Raw genomic sequence first — 21,635 nt, 5'->3', positions numbered from 1 at the left:
AGTGTTTAAAGACAGGAATGGGAGCAGCTTTAGAGAATGTTAAGACTGACCCACACTGGTGAAAGGTATTACTGATCCTATTTTTCTTCCCCTTCTATTCTCAATATAAAAAGGATCATTTTCCTGGGCACACCTCAGCTTAACAGGATGAGATTAGAGAAATTCATATTGATAGACTTAACAGCAGTTCCCTATTTTAGGTGATATTTGTAGCACTAGAAAGAATTGCTAATTTAGGAGGAGTTAGGGGTATGTGTTTCTGACTCATTTCCTCCTCAAGAAGGCGTGTCCAAACTTGTTGACAAATAGTAATTATGACAGGGAAACAAATACTACAGTGTCCCAATCTCATCTTCCTTTCATTTGAGAATAATTTTGCTTGATTAGATTTCAGTAAAAAGAGTCATTTTTGTTAATGAGAGTTTAAAGTCTATAAATTCAAAATTATACCTTTCTGGCTATTTTTTGGGTTGTAAGCACAACGTACTGTTCTTATTTTCAACTGGAATAGAAGTGTAGATTTGTACCTCCAACTATGTAATTTAAGTTGTATTTATATGTATTTGTAGAGGTTAAAGCAAAATAAACAGTACATTCTTCTGTATAAAGTATAGATTGAAGATCAAAAAGAAGATATATGTGAAATTTCTTTTATCCTCAAGAACTGAATGCCATCATTTACCCTTTTCAAGATCTAAAGGAACATTTCAATGAGTTGCTAATATTTTAATTACCTCAAATATGAAATCTGCGTTAAGTTTAATATAGTGTATTCAAAACACGAGGAAATTGTGAAGCATTTAGTAATAGTAGAGGATTTAACATGGTAGGAATATTGAAAACTAGTTCCAAAGGTAATGAAATTGTGTGCATACTTTTTGCATAACTAAAACATTTATTTCTTTATGTCAGGATAGTTTTCTACATAATTTTTTTTTCTAAAAGCAATCTTATCTCTCTAGATATATTCTGTGTCTTTAATGAAAATCTTATTTACAGAAGAGGAAGAAGAAACTGAGGATGCTGGATTGGATGACTGGGAAGCTATGGCTAGTGATGAGGAGAGAGAAACAGGTGAGTAGCTCGTAAGCACACATTGGTAAGTCCAGTGGTTATTGGAGGTGTGTATATTAAAGAAATAGTCTCCCGATGATGAAAGCTGTATGAACATTCCTGGGGATAGAGACCAGTCTTGCCCTCTCCATTGCCATGGTTCCTAAGTCCTCATATGGATCCTGATTTTATTAATAAATGGTTTTTCAGAAAGTCATTTGTAAGATAGTTGCCTAGGCTTTAGAATACATTTTTTCTCAGAGTGATAATGTTACAAATGGGGATAAGTTATTAAAGCTAGCCTACCAAAAAGACCTCTTGAACTTAAAATATAATACAAAGATAATACAAATGAATTGTTTAGTTCCTAACCACTATGAATAAAAAGTGTTTTTGTCATTTCTTCCTGTCTTTTTTAGGGTTTAATTTGCTGGCGTTTTGCTAACTTTTTGAAATGAATATTTGGCTCTGTTTTTTCAGTCGTTTTTTAAAACTACAAATTTTTCTTTAAGCCTGGCTTTAGCCAAATTCTGTAAGGTCTGATACATTGATATTTTAAATTTTCTATTTTGATATATTAACTTTTACCTGTGATTTATTTAGAAGTATATATATATATTTTTTTCTTTTTTCTTTTTTTTTTTGCCATACGCGGGCCTCTCACTGTTGTGGCCTCTCCCGTTGCGGAGCACAGGCTCCGGACGCACAGGCTCAGCGGCCATGGCTTATGGGCCTAGCCGCTCCGTGGCATGTGGGATCTTCCCGGACCGGGGCACAAACCCGTGTCCCCTGCATCAGCAGGCGGACTCTCAACCACTGTGCCACCAGGGAAGCCCAGAAGTATATTTCTTAATTTATGAAAGTGAGGACTTTACGTATCTTTGTTACTTCATTGTGATCAGAAAAATACATGGTTCTGTCCTTTGAAATACGTCGACTTAACCAACCATTTGTTGGGCTGTAAATTATTATGAATGTTTCATATGTGATTGGAAAGAGTTTATATTCTGCATTAGTTGGGTGACTTGTTACCTATATTTAGTTAAGTTTGCTGATCATTTTGTTCACCTCTTCTGTTCTGAGTTTTTTTTCTGGTGTGCTTTTTCTCTCTCTCACTGAGAGTTGTGTGTTCAAATCTCCCATCGTGCTTGTAGATTGTCTGTTTCTCCATGAGTTATATTAATTTTTGCTTTATATATTTTGGTGCTATATTATTAGATGAATGTAATCTTATATCTTTCTGACGAAATAACTGTTTTGTCATTTTATTTCTAGTGATGTCTTTTGCCTTAAAGTCTACCTTATCTGATATTAATAGCTATACCAGCTTTAATTTACATGATCTTCTTCTGTCTTTATTACACTTTCTATATCCTTAAACAGCATATAGTTGAGGTTTTAAATCCAGTTTGTCAATTTTTATATTTTACCTAGAGTACTTAGCCCATTACATCTAACATTTGATAGAGTTAATAAAGTATATTGATTTTATATTTATCATCTTATTAAGTTCTTCTTAAGTTCTTCTTGTTCTGTTTCTTTTTCTCTCCTTTCTAACCATCTTTTGGATTATTTGAATTTTTTCTCCTTTCATGAGCTTGGAAGTTTTGTACTTTTCTGCTTACTTTTAGTGGTTACTCTAGAGAGTTTTCACGTGGATCTTTTTTTTTTTCCCTTTCTCTCCATCCTCTCACCCAGTATTCCTCCTCCCAGTCCTTATCTCCTCCTCTTACATCAGCCCCACTAGAAGATGAGGACTTGATTTCTCTGTTCCCTGCAATGCCTGTGGCAGTGCTTTGCACATTAGACACCCCAAACAAGGATCTGTGCAAGAATAAATGGATGGGTGGGCAATTGCTCTGTGTAATTCCCCCCCCTCCCCCCCCGCTTCCTGATAGATGCCTTTTAAATCCTCACAAAAGCTGAGAGGGGCTGAGGGGGTTAGGAAAGTTGTCAGAGGGCGGGCAGCTGTCCTTAAGTGGTGGACCTGCATCTGGAGCCGCCTGGGCCTGATTCCAAAGCCTGCCTCGTCCCCTCTCCCTCTACGGATTCCATAACGAGATGGCTCCTGCCCTCAAATCTGATGAGAGACAGAAACTAATGCAGAAATTAAAAAACTGTGCCTGGCAAATAGCAGGCGCCGATAAACACGTTTCGTTGTTGAAGGAGCGAAGCCCTAACAGTGGTGTGCAGACATTTCTGTGGGGCCCAAAGGAGACACCTAAGTGTGTTGGATGAGGGGTGAGGAAGGGGCTGTAAAAGACTTCTAGAGGGGCACACTTGAGGGGGACCTTGAAAGGTAGGTCTTTGCCAGGGGTGTGGGAACAGCACGGAGGGATGAAAAGAAAGCAATCTGAGAAAATGGAAGACCTTTAAAAGCCACAATAGGGAATACCCTTAGTGTTAAACCTCCCCCAAGCACCCCCATGGCTCCAGCCCGAGATCAGCAGACAGTGCTGGGGCCTGACAGGCTACAGAGCTGGCAGCAGGTTGGGGGACTACGCCGCACAACGGCTGCACCCTGCCTTCCCCCGCTCTGCCCAACCCGGACCAGTGCTCCTTGGCCCTCCGACTGGGCCTAACATGGATCTTTGAACTATCACTGTCTACTATTACCTTCTTTCCAGGCAATGTAATGACCAAAGAATACATAAACAACATTTAACCAATTCTCAATTTATATACCATTGTTCTCATTAATTTTAATTCTGTTTTAAACCCCATAATAGCTTTTTTAAAAAAGCAGTCAGTATATATTTAAGTTTACCCACATTCTTAGCTTTTGTTGTGCTTCATTTTTTTCCTGCACCTCTGACCTTTATTTGGGATCATTTCTTCCAGCCTGAAGAATACCTTTTAGAATTTCCTTCAGTATGCATCTGTTACTGAGACATTCCATTTTTGCTTTTCTGAAAATATATTTATCTCATCTTCATTCTTGAAGGTGACAAACTGAATGAGGAATTCTTAGTCGTAATCTTATTAATACTTTGAAGATATTAGTCCCTTGTCTTGGCTTTTATTGTTTCTGTTTAAAAGTCAGGTTACCAGCCTAAATTTTTCATGTGTCTTTCGTTTTCATCAGTTTTATTATGATGTGGCTAGGTTTGTTTTGTTTTTATTTATTCTGCCTATATGTTTTTATCAGTTTTGCAGTGTTATGAGCCACTGTTTCTTCTCAGGGATATTAGTTAAGCCTATGATAGACCTTCTTACTCTATCACTGTATCTTTTCCTCTTTTCTGTATTTTTTACCTATTGAGTCTCCATGGTTCATTGTAGATTTCTTCTGATCTGTGTTCTGGTTCATTAATTTTCTCCTCAATTGTTTGCAACTATAGAAATAATTTGATGTCAAGGTTGGTGTTTTCTTCCTCCAGAGAGAATTTATATGTACATCTACCAGGAGTCTGAGTGAACTAGCAATATAGAGTCATCTTATTCCACATGTGGAATTTAGAGGATCTGGAGGTGATATGCCAATAATGGGGAGGCCCTGTTTACTTCTCATTTATCCTTACTGCTACGGTACAGTTTTTCAGGATTTCACCCCACAATAAGGGTATTGCCCAGTGTCCATCTCCCTCGCCCCATGGAAATCCTTGGTAGGCCTGAACTCCCAATGCCTGGACCCCTAAGCTTTGAGGGGCCACTAAGAGCTGCATAGCTTTTCAGCTGCCTCCTCCAGGATCCGCAAGTGACCCCAGGGGGAACAAAGTACTAGGCATCGTGTCCACCTCCCTGGGTTTCTGTCCTCTCTTGTATCCTAGCTTAGTAATGTTTTTCTTGTTTGTTAGCTGAAGTATGGTTAATGCATTAAGTTTTTACTGTTAAATGGCAGTCTTCATTGTAGCAATGTAGACAAACACTTTGCATTTATGATGTATAAAAACATTAATTTGGAATTAATGCTGTATTAAAATGTTACTCCCTGGGCTTCCCTGGTGGCGCAGTGGTAGAGAGTCCGCCTGCCGATGCAGGGGACACGGGATCATGCCCCGGTCCGGGAAGATTTCACGTGCCACGGAGTGGCTGGGCCTGTGAGCCATGGCCGCTGAGCCTGCGCGTCCGGAGCCTGTGCTCCGCAACGGGAGAGGCCACAGCAGTGAGAGGCCAGCATACCGCCCCCCCCCCCCCCAAAAAAAATGTTACTCCCTTATTTAGTACATGTTCAGTATTATTTTCCCTTTAAGGTCTCTATCTTGATAGAAATCTCATTGTTAACTTTCATTTATTTCAAAATCTCTTTTCCTGAAAGTAGGAAACACGGTGCATATAGAAGTAAAAGAAAACCCTGAAGAGGAAGAGGAGGAAGAGGAGGAGGAGGAGGATGACGAAGAGAGTGAAGAAGAAGAGGAAGAAGAAGGAGACAGTGAAGGCAGTGAAGGCGATGAAGAAGATGAAAAGGTGTCAGATGAGAAGGATGTGGGGAAAACATTAGTTAAAAAGCCAAGTAAAGAAGTGAGCTCGGAATCTGAGTCTGACTCTGATGATGATCGAACTAAAGAAGAGCGGGCTTACGACAAAGCAAAACGGAGGATCGAGGTATTTATTTTTCCTCTTCTCTTTCCTCCTTTCCTCCCCACTCCTCTGTGAACATTAGAACTATACAACTAAAGGCTTTTATTGAGGAGCACTTTTAAAAATACAGTCTCGGAGTGGTACCTTTGTCCGGTTTTTGTGGAGACATAATAGGTCTTTAACAGTGGTCTAACCCAAGGACCTCACTCTTACCTAAGACAGAATGGTGACTGCTTCATCATTTTTTTCTTTTTTCCTCCAGATTTTAATGTGCTCTTTGACAGTTTATCGGTATACAGAGGTATTCTGAGCTTATGCCCTCTAGTTGAGTTTTTGCCTTATGTATTTAGGTTAGTCATTCTGAGGCATCTGATCCCTTTAGTTGTTTAAATCTGGTGGGTTAATGAGGCTTCTATCAATATTTAGTCAAGTTCACATACCTAGCCAGCTTACTGTTTGGCCTACTTAATGAGGTAGACTTCTACTACTACTTCTACTAGGCTTCAAGAGAAAGTTTTCTTTAGTTATGTGAGCTTAGCATAAATAATACACTAAAAACTACTTTAGTTTGCTTTGAGGATGCTAAACTATTTTAAAGCTAAAAACTGTTCTTAGCTTTCCTTTTCTTAATCTTTTCATATGTAATTCTAGTTTTTAATTTTTGTTTTAATACCTATATATCAGTATTTGCCTTTCCTTCTGTAAAGTCTAGATAGGAATAGATTTTCTGAATCTCTAAAGGACTAACAGAGTCTGTTACTGTAAACTGGGGTTTCTCAACCCCGGCACCGTTGACATTTTTGGGCTGAATAATTCTCTGCTGCGGGGGACTGTCCTCTTCATTTCAGGATGTTGAGCAGTATCTCTGGCCTCCACCCACTAGATCCCCTCCCTTCTCCTGCACGTGTCTCTGCTTCTTCCCCACAGCACCTACTCAGGCCAACTCCCTTGTATACCTATGTGTAAGAGAGACAGTTTGTGTACTGTGTTTGATGATTTAAAAACAAACAGAATGGGTGTAATCAGAAAGTAAAAGTTCCCCCATTATCTCACTCCCCAGTGAGATAACACGAACTACCCTTGTTAATGAATCTGTTTATCAGCCTCATGTTAAAAAAAAAATTCATTAATAATTAGATAATAAATTTTGTGGATGCATATTTTTTTCCACATAACAATATGCTATGGGCTTCTTTAGCTCAACAGTTTTTAAACAGCTTGGTTGAGATATGATTTACGTACCATAAAATTGACCCATTTTAAGTGTACAATTCAGTGACATTTTGTAAATTTACAGAGTTGTGCAACCATCACCACAACTCAACTTTAGAATATTTTCATCACCCCAGACAAATTCCTTGTGCCAGTTTGCAATCATTCCCCATTCCTAGCCCCATGCAACTACTAATCTGTTTTTCTGTCTCTAGAGAGCTGTCTTCTCTGGAAACTTCATTATAAATGCAATCATATAATATGTGGTCTTTTGTGTCTGGCTTATTTCACTCAAGCCTATTCATCTGTGTTGTTGCTCTATTAGTACTTTGTTCCTTTTTACTGACAAATAGTGTTTTGTTGCACAAATATACCACATTTTATTACTGTCCATTCACCAGTTGAAGGACATTTGAGTTTCCACTTTTTTGGCTATTATGAATAGTACTGTTATAAACATTCTCATATGAACCTTTGCATGGAAACATGTTTTTATTTCTTTTGGATATGTTCCTAGGAGTGAAATTGCTGAATCGTATGGTAAATTTGTGTTTAACTTTTTCAGAAACTACTAAACTATTTTTCAGAGTGGCTCTGCAACTGAAAATTTTTATCAGTTGAGGGTTCTAGTTTCTCTGCATCCTCACTAATACTTGTTACTGTCTGCTTTTCCATTATAACCGTTCTAAAGGATGTGAAGTAGTGTATCTTATTGCAGTTTTAATTTGCATTTCCATGATGCTGAGCATTTCTTTGTATGTTTATTGGCCATTCCTATAATCTTCATTGTTGAAACATCTATTCAAATTTTTGTCCATTTTTAAATTTTGGAATTTGTCTTTTTATTATTGAGTTGTAAGAGTTCCTTTCATTTTTTAAGTTTCTTTTGAAGTGCATAAATTTTTAATTTTGTTAACATCCAGTTTATTAAATTTTTCTTTTACTAGAGCATGCCTCTGGTGTTGTATTGAAGAAATCTATGCCTAACCCAAGATCATGAATATTTTGCCCTGTGTTTTCTTCTTAAAAATTTATACTTTTTGTTCTTGTATTTTTAACTCTATGTTAAGATAATTTTTTTGTATGGTGTGATGTAAGGGACTAACATCATTTTTTAATGAATTTAACCAGCATCATTTGTTTAAAAGACTACTCTTCCCCCATTGTGTTGCCTTGTCATTTTTGACAAATCAAGTGATCAGAAATGTGAGAGTTTATTTTTCGACTTTTGAGTTCTGTTTCATTCATTTGTATATCTGTTCTTACGTCAGTACCATACTGTTTTCTATTACTATAGTTTTATGGTAAGTTTTGAAATTGGGAAATGTAAGTCTTCCAACATTATTCTTGCTTTTCCAGATAGTTTTGACTATCCTAGGTCACGTGATTTTCCGTACAGATTTTAGGGTGAGCAGTTTCTGAAAAAAGTCTACTCAGACTTTGATAGAGATTGCATTGAATCTGTAGATTAATTTTATGGAGAATTACCATCTTATTAATATTAAATCTTCCAATCCATGGAAATAGGCTGTCTCTCCATTTATTTATATCTCTTAAAATTTCATCCAGCAGTGTTTTGTAGTTTTCAGAGTATAGGATTTATGATTCTTTTGTTAAATTTATTGCCAAGTATATTTATTGTTTTTGATGCTCTTGTGAATGGAGTCACTTCATTTAATCTTCCATTGTCAGTATAAAGGTGCAGTTGATTTTATAGATTGATCTTGTATCCTGCAACTATACTGAAATTTTTTTATTCCAGTAATTTTTCATGGATTGCTTAGGACTTTCTGTAATCAGTGTCATGTCATCTATCAAAGACAATTTAATTCTTCCTTTCCAGTCTTACTGCTGCTTATTTCTCTTTTTTTGCCCTATTTCCCTGGCTAGACCAATACATTGTTGAATAGAAGTGGTAAGAACAGACATACTTGCCTTGTTCCCAGTATTTGGGGGGAAAATGTTCAGATTTTCACCATTAACTGTGGTATTAGCAGTGGGTTTTTCACAGATGTCCTTTGTCAGTTTGATGAAATTCCCTTCTTTTCCTAGTTTGTGGTGAGTTTCTGTTGGTGAGTGGATGATAGATACTTTTTGTATATTTATTGAGATGGGTTTTTCCCTTTTTGTATTGATATATGATGTATTATGTTAACTGGTATTCAACCAACCTTGCATTCCTGGAATAAATCGCACTTGATCATGGTATATAATCCTCTTTATATGGTACTGGATGTCGTTTGTAATATTTTGTTGAGGAATTTGTGATCTATACCTATGAGGATATGGATCAGTAACTTTCTTATCTTAAGATGTGTTTCTCTGGCTTTGATTTCAGATTAATATTAACCTCGTAGGATTAGTTGGGAAGTGTTCCATCCATCTCTACTTTCTGCAAGAGTTTGTGAAGGATTATATTATTTCCTGTTTTGAATGTTTGTTGGGATTCATCAATAAAGCATTTTTGGGGGGAGGATTTTAAAATTACTAATTCAGTTTATTGTATTGTCATTTTCTTTTTCATCTTGAGTCATTATCAGTAATTTTTGAGTTTCTAATTATTGTTTTTCATCTAAGTTGTGAGCATAAAGTTGTTCACAGCATCCTTTTACAGTCCTTTAAGTTTCTGTAAGGTCAGTAGCGGTGTCTCCTCTTGATTCTAATTTTGGTGATCTTTCTCTCCTCTTTTTTTTTTTTTTTTTTTTATTGGTCTGTCTGGCTAAAGGTAACCAACTTTTGGTTTCATTGATTTTTCTTTATTTTTGTTTGTTCTCTTTTTAGTTGATTTTTTATTCTGTTCTTTATTATTTTCTTTTTACTTTGGGTTTAGTTTCCTCTTCTTTTGCTAATTTCTTAAGGTGACAACTTAGATAATTGATTTGAGACCATTCTTTTCTTCTCCACATCATATAGGCATTTACAATTACAGATTTCTCCTCTAAGGTACTGCTTTAGCTGCATCCCACAAATTTTGACTTTTTTTGGTTTTCATTCAACTCAGATTTTCTAATCTCACTTTTACTATTTCTTCTTTGATCATGCATTATTTAGAAGTGTATTGTTATAATTTACAAATATTTGTGGATTTTCCTTATATTTCTTCTGTTAATTCTAAATTCTGACCATTGTGGTCCGAGAACATACTTTGTATAGTTTCTGTCATTTTAAAGTAATTGACCTGTTTTATCTTCTAGCGTATGGTCTCTTCTGGAGAATGTTTCTTGTGTACTTAGGAAGAATGTGGATTCTGCTGTTGGTGGGTCTGGTGTTAGTTAGGTCAGTTTTATTGATACTTCTGTTCAAATTTTGTATACATTTGCTCATTTTATGTATAGTTTTTCTATCCATTATTGAGAGTGGGCTATTGAAGTTCCCAAATTTATTGTTGAATTTTATTTCTCCCCTCAATGTTTTCAGTTTTTTCTTTATATATTTTGGGTCTCTGTTAGGTTTGTATGTGGTTATACTTGTTATATCTTCTTGAGGATACAGATATGTCTCTTGTCTCTAATAACATTTTTTGTCTGTTATTAACATAGCCATGAATCTCTCTTATAGCTATCATTTGCGTGGTATGTCTTTTTCAGTCTTAATGCTTTCAGTTTATGTCTGTCTTTGACTCTAAAGTGTCTCTTGCTGACAGCATGTGCTTTAATCTTGCTGTTTTATCCAGTCACACAATGTGCCTTTAAGAGCATTTAATTGATTCACATTTAAAGTTATGGGGAATTCCCCACTGGTCCAGTGGTTAGGACTCTGCACTTTCACTACTGAGGGCCTGGGTTAAATCCCTGGTTGGGGGACTAAGATTCCACAAGCCACTTGTTGGGGCAAAAAAAAAAAAAGGAAAAGGAAAAAAGTTGTCATAGATGTGATGGAATTTTCTTCTCTCATTTTGCTATTTGTTTTCTACATATTGCATGTCTCTTTTTTTTTTAAGTTATTTTCTTCATGGTTACTCTAGGCATTACAATATATATCTTAACTTATTATTTTCTATTATTAGTAGCTTAATTATAGTTAAAAAAAGATTTTGTTCCAATATAGATCTATTTCTTTCTTCTTCCTTTATGCTATTATTGTTACATATGTTATGTATTATTGTTACATATATTATGTTTATAAATGTTACAAACCCAATAAAACAGTGGTGCTATTAATGTCTTATTTGATCTTACATCTTTTAAAGGAATTCAGAGAAGAAAGGAGAAAAATATATTGATAGTCTTTAATATTAGCCTAAATATTAACGTTTCTAGTATTCCTTATTTCTTCCTATGAATTTGAGTTTCTGCTGGTGTCATTTCGTTGCTACAGTATAGCTCCAGTACCTCCCTCGCCTTGCCTTTGATCTTTGTTATATTTGTTACATCTTTATCTGTTATAAGATCAAGCATACAACTTTAGAATTATTTTTGAAGTTACCTTTTAAATCAGCCTTTAAGAGAAGAAAATAGAAAAAGGTAATTTTTACTGTGTTTTATATTTACCTATATAATCATCTTTTACCATCACCCTTTTTTTCTTCATGTGGCTTTTCGTTACCATCTGGTGTCACTTCATTTCACCCTGATAAACTTTCTGTGTTATTTCTCATCATGCTAATCTTCTAGCAGTGAATTCCTTAGTCTTTTTAAGTCTGGGAATTCTTTATTTTACCTTCATTTTTAAAGATAATATTGCTGCATGCGGAATTCTTGCATGACAATTTTTTTCTCTTGTTTAGTCCTTTGAATATGTTACTGCATTGCCTCTGGCCTCCATTGCTTATGGTTAAAAGTAAGCTGTTACTCTTATTTGGGTTCCCTTCTACACAGGGAGTGATTTTTCTCTTGCTGTCAAGATTTTCTTTTTGATCTTGGCTTTTAACAATTTAACTAGGTTGTGTCTTGGTGTGGCTATCTTTTGTATTTATCCTACTTGGAGTTTATTGAGTTTTTTAGATGTGTAGATTGATGGTTTTTGTCGAATTTTGAACATTTTCTGCCATTATTTCTTCAGATATTCTTTCTGCCTATTTCTCTGTCTCCTCTCCTTCTGGAACTCCACTGGTGCACTTGAGAGTATCCTGCAGATCTCTCAGGGCTCTGTCCATTTTTCTTCATTCCGGTTTAATTTCTATTAATCTGTCTTTAAGTTCTTTGATTCTTTCTTCTGCCAGGTTATAGCTACTGTTGAGCCCCTTCAGTGAATTTTTAAATTTGTTACGGAACTTTTTAACTCCAAAATGTTCAAGTTATTTTTTTTTAATTATAATTTTTTTTCTATTTATTGATGTCCTCTTTTGATGAGTCATCATCACACTTTTCTTTCAACATGGTTCCCTGTTTTTGAGTCTTTGTCTGATAAGTCCAAAATCTGGGTCTCTCAGAGGTAGTTTCTGTTGACCACTCTGAATTCTGTTGGCTCCTACAAATGTGGTAGTTTGGGTTTTTGTTTTTTTTTGCCTAGTGAATCAGGTGGACTAATTCTGTTATGTCTTTGGCTTCTGTTGTATGCAACTGCTGATGCCTCTTCTCAGTTTTGTTTTCTTTGTTTTTGTTTGTTTTCGTTTTTTAAGTGCTTGTTAGAGGACCAAGGACCTCTTTGGTCTCTTCTGACAACCTTGTAAGGGGCACAGCTTTCTGGACCACCAGAGATTAGTAGTATCTTATCAAAGCCTGGTTTGTCAGTCTTGTTCCACAGGCCTCCCTGTTAAATGTCTGACTGATCTTCCTGGTTATCTCTTGTCTCACCAGTATCAAGGCCTTAGTCTAGTTGTGATTTTAGTTTTATCTCTTTGTTTGCCATTGGGGTCACTCCTGGTTTTGGCAGTGCCCTACAGTGTGACCCTGTCCCTCTCTCATATCACTTCTGCCCCATGCAGCTGTGGGAGTGAGAGGAGTGTGATGGAACAACTCCAGTCTGAAACTCCACAGTTGCTCTTACTGATGGTCAGTAGATTTTCTTGAATTAAATGTTTCTCAATTTGTTATATGCTGTTGGCCAATTTCTAGAGTCTTTAAGTGGCTGTTTCAACAATTTTGTCTAGTTTTATCTTTCCTTTTTAGGGAGAGGACTTGCTGAGCCTCCTCATTCCATCATTTAAGAAGTCCTGCCTCACAACACCTTTTAACAGCTCCATATTGTCTTCCATTTTATAGAAGGATCCTAATTTAACTTTGTATCCGTCTGCTTGGGCTGCCACAACAAAATACTGCAAAAATATTGCAAACTGGGAGGCTTAAATGACAGAAATTTATTTTCTGACAGTTTTTGAGGATAGAAGTTCAAGATTCAAGAGCTAGCAGGGCTGTTTTCTGGTGAGGACTCTTTTCCTTACTTGCAGGTGACTACCTTATTACTGAGTCCTGACATGGCCTTTCCCCTGTAAGTGCTGAGAAAGATTTTTGATTTTCTTTTATAAGGACACCAGCTCTATTGGATTAGGGCCCCACCCTTAGGACCTCATTTAACCTTTCCATTACCTCCTAAAGGCCTTATCTCCAAATAAGTCACATTGGGGGTTTGGACTTCAGTGTATAAATTTGGAAAAGATACAGTTCAGTCCATAACACACTTCATGGTTCTGAAACCTTGCTATATACTATAATTTTCTGACATTCACCACAGACTTCCTAAGTAAGACTCTCCATTGTGGATAGGATACCTATATGATTCTATGCAACCAGATAGGTATCAGCCCTGGGGTTTTGGAAACCCTCATTAAGAAATCCTCCACTAAAGATTAAGTGGTTACTGATTCTTGCTATTATAAATACTCCAGTGAGCAAACTGTTGTACATCTGTTGTACACCTGTACATCTCTGTATACTTGTCATTGCTTCAGAGCAAATACTTAGAGGTAGAATTTCTGAGTCATGGTCTATATATACTACATTGCCCTCCAGAAAACTTCAGCATTTCATCAAGTATGGGAGAGAAAGGCAGTTTTCAACCATATCAAGTTCTAACTAAGGTCCCATTTGCTTTTGAGTCATACATGTTGTGAAGCTGTTGTGTACTACTGTTCGCTAGTAAATACTTGCGTCTCACTTTTGACGTTCCAAAATGTCTTTTCATTACAGTTTCTATAGAAAGAATCAGTGTCGTGGTAGAAATGAAAGAGTTCCTAGAAAAACGGTTCTTTAGATGGAAAATAGTGATAGTTTTGTAAATGACATTGCTTCAGACTTTTTGTGAAAAGTGTTATTTCAGTTGAATGCCAGCTTTACTGTACTTCAAAGGCTGTCATTTTAAAGAGGAACTGCTAGCTTGTGTTTTGTTTGGTTCTCAGAAAGCTGAAGTATTTAGAAGTAAATGATACAGTAAATACATTGTAGTTCAAGGACAGGCTTTCTCATGCTTAGTGGTTACTTAGGAAGGTAGGAAGTGTCATTTGGATGTGTCAGGCTGAAGCTTGCAGTAACCATGTCCTAATTGAAAAGACATAGCATTTGTACACTGGATACAGTTTTGAAATATATTGCTTTAAAATTTTTAACAATTCTTAAGTTCTAATGAAAGTGTTGGAATGCTAGTGTATACCTCTTTCTATGTAAACCTCCACGTAAGTTAGAGGTTGTACTATATAGTAAGTGTGACAAAATGATCAATTCCTTTTTCTATTCATTATATTCCATTAAATTAACCATGTGCAAAAGTGTTCAGAAAGTTTGAGCCAACACTTTACACCATTCTTATTCATAACTAGTAGTGCTGCTCAGAAATCTATTATAAACAGGTGTCTCCTTGTCCGAAGGTTGTAAAGTTCACATTGTAAAATGCAGTTACATGTAGTTAAAGCAGCAAAACAAGCAGCAAAACCTGTATGCAGGTTGTGGCATTCCCTTGCAAAGGCAAAATAATTTAAAGGAAGGTGGTACTGAGGGTTTGAAATAGTATTTAATTTTGTGTTTTTTTTTTTTTATTCCTAGAAACGGAGACTTGAACATAGTAAAAACGTAAATACAGAGAAGCTAAGAGCTCCTGTTATTTGTGTACTTGGACATGTGGACACAGGGAAGACAAAAATTCTAGATAAAGTAAGAAAATGTGTGCATTGATATATAACTTTGAATAAGTGAATGATACCTTATAAAAAGCTAATAGAAACCATAGCACACATGGGCAGTTCTGTTTACAAGCTGCTGTTTTCTTATTGCTTTTGCTTCTTTTTGCATTTTGAAATTTGAATCTGAATCTGCCATCTTATCCCAGCTCCGTCACACGCATGTACAAGATGGTGAGGCAGGTGGTATTACGCAGCAAATTGGTGCCACCAATGTTCCTCTTGAAGCTATTAATGAACAAACGAAGATGATTAAAAATGTAAGTACACTGTATTTCATGTGTTTTAATCTCTGACAAAAATTAAGGTATAAATTATTTCAAACACAGAAAAAAGAACAGAATAGTATAACAGACCCATATGCTCACCGTTCATAATTAACACACGCCATCTTTAAAGACATAAAACATTAAATGTTGTAGGAGTCCTCCTTCCCTCCTGCTCCAAGAGGCAGTCACTATTATGAAGTGAAGTAATCTCTAAATGTTGATATTCCAATCCCATTATCTGATTACTTCTATAGAGTTCTCATCTACTATTTGGTCACTGAGTGATGGGATGTGGAGGAAAGGCAGAATAAATGCCTGATCCTTCACCTTTATTAACCAGCTCTTAAAATAAAGAGTGATTGGTTTGGTTTGCTATTATATTATTATAAACTCATGGATTTCAACATATTTACTGTGTTTTTTCTTATTTTTTTTTTTTATTTTTGGCTGTTGGGTCTTCATTGCTACTCATGGGCTTTCTCTAGTTGCGGCGAGCTGGGGGCTACTCTTCGTTGTGGTACATGGGCTTCTCATTGCGGTGGCTTCTCTTGTTGTGGAGCACGGGCTCAGTAGTTGTGGCTCGTGGGCTCTAGAGCACAGGCTCAGTAGTTGTGGTGCACAGGGTAAGTTGCTCCACGGCTTGTGGGATCTTCCTGGACCAGGGCTTGAACCTGTGCTCCCTGCATTGGCAGGTGGATTCTTAACCACTGCGCAACCTGGGAAGTCCCTATTTACCGTGTTTTAATCCATTTCAGTTATTATTGTGCTGAGATAGTTCCATCTTTGCCCAGTGATTGGCTTCTGAGTCTTTTTGATACAGGTTCTAGTGCTGTCTGATGTAACACATAGCACATTATTACATGCTGGTATCTCTCTTCATTCCTTATTTAGTCTCAGTTCTGTGTATAGAACGGGTCTATGAGCTTATCACTCAGTTTTTGTTTTGTGTGTTTGAAATTGTTTTATGCACCTTGTTTTCTGGTAGATTGCTGAAGAAGGAGTAATGGGAATAATATTACTTGAGTTTTTTAAATATTTAAGAGTTACTTTGTGGCGTTCATCCTGGAAAGTTAGTTGGCTACATGTAAAATCTTTGGTTCACATTTTCTCTCCTTAAGTATCTTGACTGTTACTCCAATTTCTTCTGACATAAAGCATTGCAAGTTTGATTACAAGCTGGTTTTCATCCTCGTATAAGTTATGTAGTCTTTTTGCATCTTGTTTTTGGTTGTTCTGGGTCAGTTTTCCAGTTACATGGTGTTCCATTTCAGTATGTAGTTTAAAATCTTTATTTTAGGACAGTTTTCTTGAATTACAGTTTTCTGAATTTGTAATTTAAATTTTATTTTGGTTGTTTCTATCTGTTACTTTTCTGTGCTAGTCACTGGGGAGTTTATAACAGCTTATTCCACCAGCTTCCAGACTCTAAATCTGGTGTTATTTTAGCACATAGTTAAAAAGCATGATTTTTATTAGGCCTGTATGAAAGTTCTCAGGATAACCTTTATATGGCAATTGTAATTATATTGTTTGTATTCCAGACAGCGAAGTGGAAATAATTATGGTGAATTTTGATCTGAGACCACCAGAATGCAAAATTGAAATGTTCTGCATTTGAATCATTTTGACCTAGATCACTGGATAAGATTTTGGAAAATCATTTGAAGATTGACAAAAGTATAGATAAGCAAAGAAAAAAGTTTTGTGTGTGTATGTGTGAGAGAGATTTGTTGGTCAGTGCTACTCTTTAGATTAAAGGAGGACGTCCATATCTGGCTTGTTGTAATGTTGTTTCCATTCATTTGTGTGCTTTTGTCCAGAAAATCAAGTGTTGAGGATAGTATTTGAATAAAGCAGGGTATGAACTTATTCTTTAATATTTTAAGTTGATGTGGTAAATTTTCTTTAAAACATGCTTTGAGATATTTTTCAGAGTTTAGAATTGCTTTAAAATTGGACCAGATACATTTTCCAGATACGGAGAACCTCTTCTTCTGTGTCAGCTTTTTATAAATAATCACTCTCGGAGGACTACTCTGTCATTTGTCACTTACTATGTCACTTACTAATAATCTGTTCAGATTTAGACTGCATCAGTTATATAACTTTAACAAGGGGAATATTTTCTCATTTCAGTTTTTTTTCTGAAAAATTCCTTTTGATATTAATGAAAATATTAACTGTTGTGCTTTGCTGGTTGAAACAGTTTTAAAACAGTTCATTTGGAAAAGGAAGTGATGTTGAAGTTTTCATGGCAGAATAATTGTTTTGTAAAGAAGCTTTCATTGTTTTGGCTTTGTTAAGCTCTCCACTTTCCCCCACCTTTTCTAGTTTAATAGAGAGAATGTACGGATTCCAGGAATGCTGATTATTGACACTCCGGGGCATGAGTCTTTCAGGTAAGAATGATTTGTGTCTTTTGTCATCAGGCAAACTGCTTGAAACCATTAAGTCTCAAAGTTCAGTGAGTGAGGAGCTCTAACTAGTCCCAATCTTGGGGTACTGTTTTGAGGTCTGTGCTCCCTGTAACTGCCAATCCTCATCTGTGCCTCACTGATTTAGTAGTACTTTATTTGGATACTTGTTTTTTGTAGAGAGAAGTCTTTTCCACTTTGAAAGAGCAAATCCTAATACATACCTGGTCTATCTCCTATGAAACCCATTACAGGTGGAATTTTGTCCTGTTACCTCTTGGCCATGTTCCTTAGCGCAAAAAACTTGGTCAGTAAAATTGGCAGAAATAATGGAGTAACTTCTGGAACTAAGTCATTCCAACTGATGTCAATTCACTGTCAGATAAGCATTTGGCAAGTTAAGGGCTAATGGCACTTGAATTTAATGCATGTACTTCATTTTGTTCTTTTTTGTTTAGGTTTTACAAAGAAATTAAAATTTTAAGTTTTTAAAATAAAAGTATTAATTGCAAGATTTCTATTTATACATCTTTTTCTTTTCCAACAGTAATCTGAGAAACAGAGGAAGCTCTCTTTGTGATATTGCCATTTTAGTTGTTGATATTATGCATGGTTTGGAGCCCCAGACAATTGAATCTATCAACCTTTTGAAATCTAAAAAATGTCCCTTCATTGTTGCACTCAATAAGGTAAGCTCTCCTTCTGAAAAATTAAGTTGTGAAAATATGCTTCTTATTTTTTTGTGGTTAAAAAAATGTAGTATAACTTTCATGTAAGAAAATGCACTTAACGCTAAATGTACAGTTCAGTGTATGTTGACAAAATTATATGCACATTTAACCACCATCATTCAGAATATAGACTTACCTCCATATTCCCAGAATGTTCCCTCATGTTCTTTTACAGTCAGTGTGCCCCTTCTGCACCCCCAAACACACCAGCCTTCTTTGTGCCGCCATATACTAGTTTTGCCTGTTTTATAATTTCATATTAATGGAATTATACAGTGTATAATCTTTTGAGTCTGGCATTTTTCACTACTCATGTTAATATAGATTTATCCGTGTTGTTGCATAGGTCACAGGTTGTTCCTTTTTATTATTCAGTAACATTTCATCATCTGGCTAATACATCTTAACACTTGATCCGTTTACCTGTTGAAGGATTCTTGGATTGATTACAATTTTTAGGTTACTAGTGAAGCAGCTATAAACATTTTTACACAAGTCTTTGTGTAGACGTTTATTTTCCTTTACTTTTAGTAAATATTTAGGAATAGGATTGCTGGGTCATATGGTAGGTATATGTTCAGCTTTATGAGAAAATGACACATTTTCCCAAAGAGATTGTACCATTTTACATTTTTTAACCCACAATTTGGAAGAGTTCCAGGTTCTGCACATTATTGCCAACACTTAACCCTACCTGTAGCCATTCTAATGAGTGTGTAGTGCCAAAGTATACTGGTTTCATTTGCATTCCCATGATGACTAATGGCATCAAACATCTTTTCATGTACTTGTTCCATCTCTGTCTCTCTGAAGTATCTATTCAAAATCCTTTGCTCATTTTTATTCGATTGTTAGTTGTCTTAATTCAGTTTTAAGAGTTCTTTATATTGTCAATAGAAGTCCTTTGTCAGTTATGTGTATTGCAGATATATTCTTATAGTCAAGGACTTAGTTTTTCATTTTCTTAATGAGGTTTTTGGAAGAGCAGCAGAAACTTCTAAGTTTAGCAAAATCAATTTATGAGAAATTATTTTTTTTTATAATTTGTCGCTTGTGTTCTATATAAGTAATCTTTTCCCACCCTAAGTTCATGAAAAATTTCTCCAGTGTTTCTAGATATTCAGCATTTAGATCTATGATGTTTTTAAGTTAGTTTTGTGCATGGTGTAAGGTAGGGTCAAGGTTAACTTTTTTCCAAATGTATATCTACTTCAAAAACCCCTTGTGAAAAGATTATTCTTTTCCCCATTGAATTACTTTGCAGTCTTTGTTGAAAATTAATTGACCATGTAGGTACCTGTTTGTTCTTAGTATTTCTTTTCTCTTCCATTGACCTATATGTCTGTCCTTGTGCCACTGCTACCCTGTCTTGATTATTGCAGGTTCATAATAACGTCGTGAAAACAGGTGGTGGTTAAGTTCTTCAACTTTTTATTTCTCAAAATTGTTTTGGTTATTTCAGGGTCCTTGAATTTCCATATAAAGTTTAGAATCAGCTTGTTAGTTTCTTCCTTCCGGGATTTTTATTGGGGTTGTATTTGTAGATAAATTCTGGGAGAATGGACATTTTAACAAAATTGAGCCTTCCAATCAGTGAACATGATGTCTGTCTCTACATTTACTTTACTTTACTTTACTTTGTCTTGACAATATGCTACAGTTTTATTATCTTGTGACCTTTTAAATTCACTGATTAGGCCTAGTAGCTTTTGTATCTCGGGTGGGAGTTTCTATATACGTGATTATGTTATCTGCAAATAAAAACTGTTACACTTTTTCCCTTATCTGTATCCTTTATCAATTTATAAATGTTTTTCTTCCTTATTGCACTAACTAGACCTTCTAGAACAATGTCGAATAAAAGTGGTGACAGACATCCTTGTTTCTTCTCCATACTTACCATTAAGTATGATGTCAGATGTAAATGCACTTTATTAAGCTGAGGAATTTCCCTTCTATTCCTAGGTTGCTTAGTATTGTTTTTTCTTTTAAGTCTGGAATGGTTGTTGATTTTTGTCAGATGCTCATTCTGCATCTCTTGATATGCTTATGTGGTTTTTCTCCTTTATTCGGTAAAAGCGTGAATTGCTGTTGCTGTGGGGGTGAGGGGCTTTACTTTTTGTTATCAGGACTTTATTGTTTTTAGAGCACTTTAAGGTTCACAGCAAAACTGAGGGGAAGGTACAGAGATTTCTGGTATACCCCTGTCTTCACACACGCACAACCCCCTCCGTTCCCAGTGTCCTCCACCAAAGAGGTGCATTTGTTACAACTGATGAACCTCCTTTGGACACATCATTATCACCCAGAGTTCATCGTTTTCATTGGGGTTCACTCTTGGTGTTGTATACTCTGTGGGTTTGGACAGATCTAGAGGAGACTGACCACTAAGCCTTCTTCCCAGCCACAGCTTCACTAGAAGACCTTTGTAAACTGAACCCTTTCTAAGTTTGTCACTTTTTTTTAAAGGAGAGATGACAATTCTCATTAAGCTCTGATCTGTACCAGTTGCAGAGATAGGGTTGTTTTCTCTCATTTCTAAGTCATGAATCCTGTTAAATAGCAATAACAAGAATTTACTGAGTGCCTAGTAGGTAATGGGTACTTGGCATGTATTACTTCCAACTATTGTATTAACTTTGGAGAGAGAAGATTTCATGGGTTGCTCTAATTCAGTTTGAGCTTATACGTTTCCGAGTCTTTTATTATACAATGTACACACCTAGTAGACCATTTCCTTCCACTTCATTTTGTTAATTTTGTTTTCTTCTAGGAGTTTAACTGTTTGTGTTTAATCCAGTTTCTCTAATTTATGAAGGTCATTTTCGAATCTTCATTTATTTTCTAAAGTTATAGTTCCTTTGTTCAAACACAGACACATCCTCCCTTAGGAGTTTTCTACAGGCCTATGCTTTTGACCTCTGACTTGAGTGTGGATTTGCCAGTGGTGGGCAAATCTGGATTAAGCAGGCACGGTGACCCTAAGATTGCAGTCTTCGTTGTATCTTGGAAATCTCCATTTGCTCTTCATTCCTAGAACGTTTCTAGTGAAGATGACAGTCTAACAGGATCTCAGTCTGCTCTTCCTCTGCAGGCACTACCTTAGTCACTTGCTCTTTCTAGTTTCGTTATTGTCTCCAGAGAAACTACATCCTAGGAGCTCTGAGTTAGCAGAGTGGGATGGTGGTTAAGAGCTTGGCTTCCAGGGTTTGAATCTTGGGTTCATATCCTGGCTTTGGCACTTCAAACTGTATAAAGAGGGTCCTTAATTAGCCTCTTTTTGCCTGCAAAACAGAGCATTACTGGATTTTTGTAAGAATTAGAGGCGATAAAACATGTCAAGTGTTAAGACTAGTATCTGATCAAAGTAAGGGTTCAAAACAGG

The 21,635-nt window shown here is 36.1% G+C and overlaps 1 protein-coding gene and 1 long non-coding RNA gene across 7 annotated transcripts in view; both read left to right on the top strand.

Moving 5' to 3' along the window:
• EIF5B (eukaryotic translation initiation factor 5B) overlaps nt 1-21,635 on the top strand; it is a 104,160-nt gene that overhangs the window by 33,717 nt on the left and 48,808 nt on the right. For 5 of the 6 annotated variants that reach the window (XR_016395335.1, XR_016395334.1, XM_089922658.1 and 2 more), the window contains 6 exons: nt 1,000-1,074; nt 5,312-5,598; nt 14,703-14,810; nt 14,986-15,096; nt 17,437-17,504; nt 18,067-18,208. Coding sequence is in view for 4 of the 6 variants with exons in the window: in XM_089922658.1 (XP_089778784.1) it covers nt 1,000-1,074; nt 5,312-5,598; nt 14,703-14,810; nt 14,986-15,096; nt 17,437-17,504; nt 18,067-18,208 (791 nt within the window). In the remaining 2 variants the exon portion in view is untranslated. The remainder of the gene's footprint in view (nt 1-999; nt 1,075-5,311; nt 5,599-14,702; nt 14,811-14,985; nt 15,097-17,436; nt 17,505-18,066; nt 18,209-21,635) is intronic. The other variant, XM_089922656.1, reaches the window with a different exon arrangement.
• LOC149747672 (uncharacterized) lies at nt 5,605-14,697 on the top strand. Its single transcript, XR_016395336.1, has 2 exons — nt 5,605-12,719; nt 12,818-14,697. It is a non-coding gene; the product is annotated as an uncharacterized LOC149747672 (long non-coding RNA).

Source organism: Delphinapterus leucas, chromosome 13 (genome assembly GCF_059928025.1).
Source record: "Delphinapterus leucas isolate spDelLeu-1000000601 "Yukka" chromosome 13, BTC_Dleu_Yukka2, whole genome shotgun sequence".
NCBI lineage: Eukaryota > Metazoa > Chordata > Mammalia > Artiodactyla > Monodontidae > Delphinapterus > Delphinapterus leucas.
The sequence above is the reverse complement of the archived record's forward strand: the minus strand, read 5'-3'. Positions and strand labels throughout refer to the sequence as shown.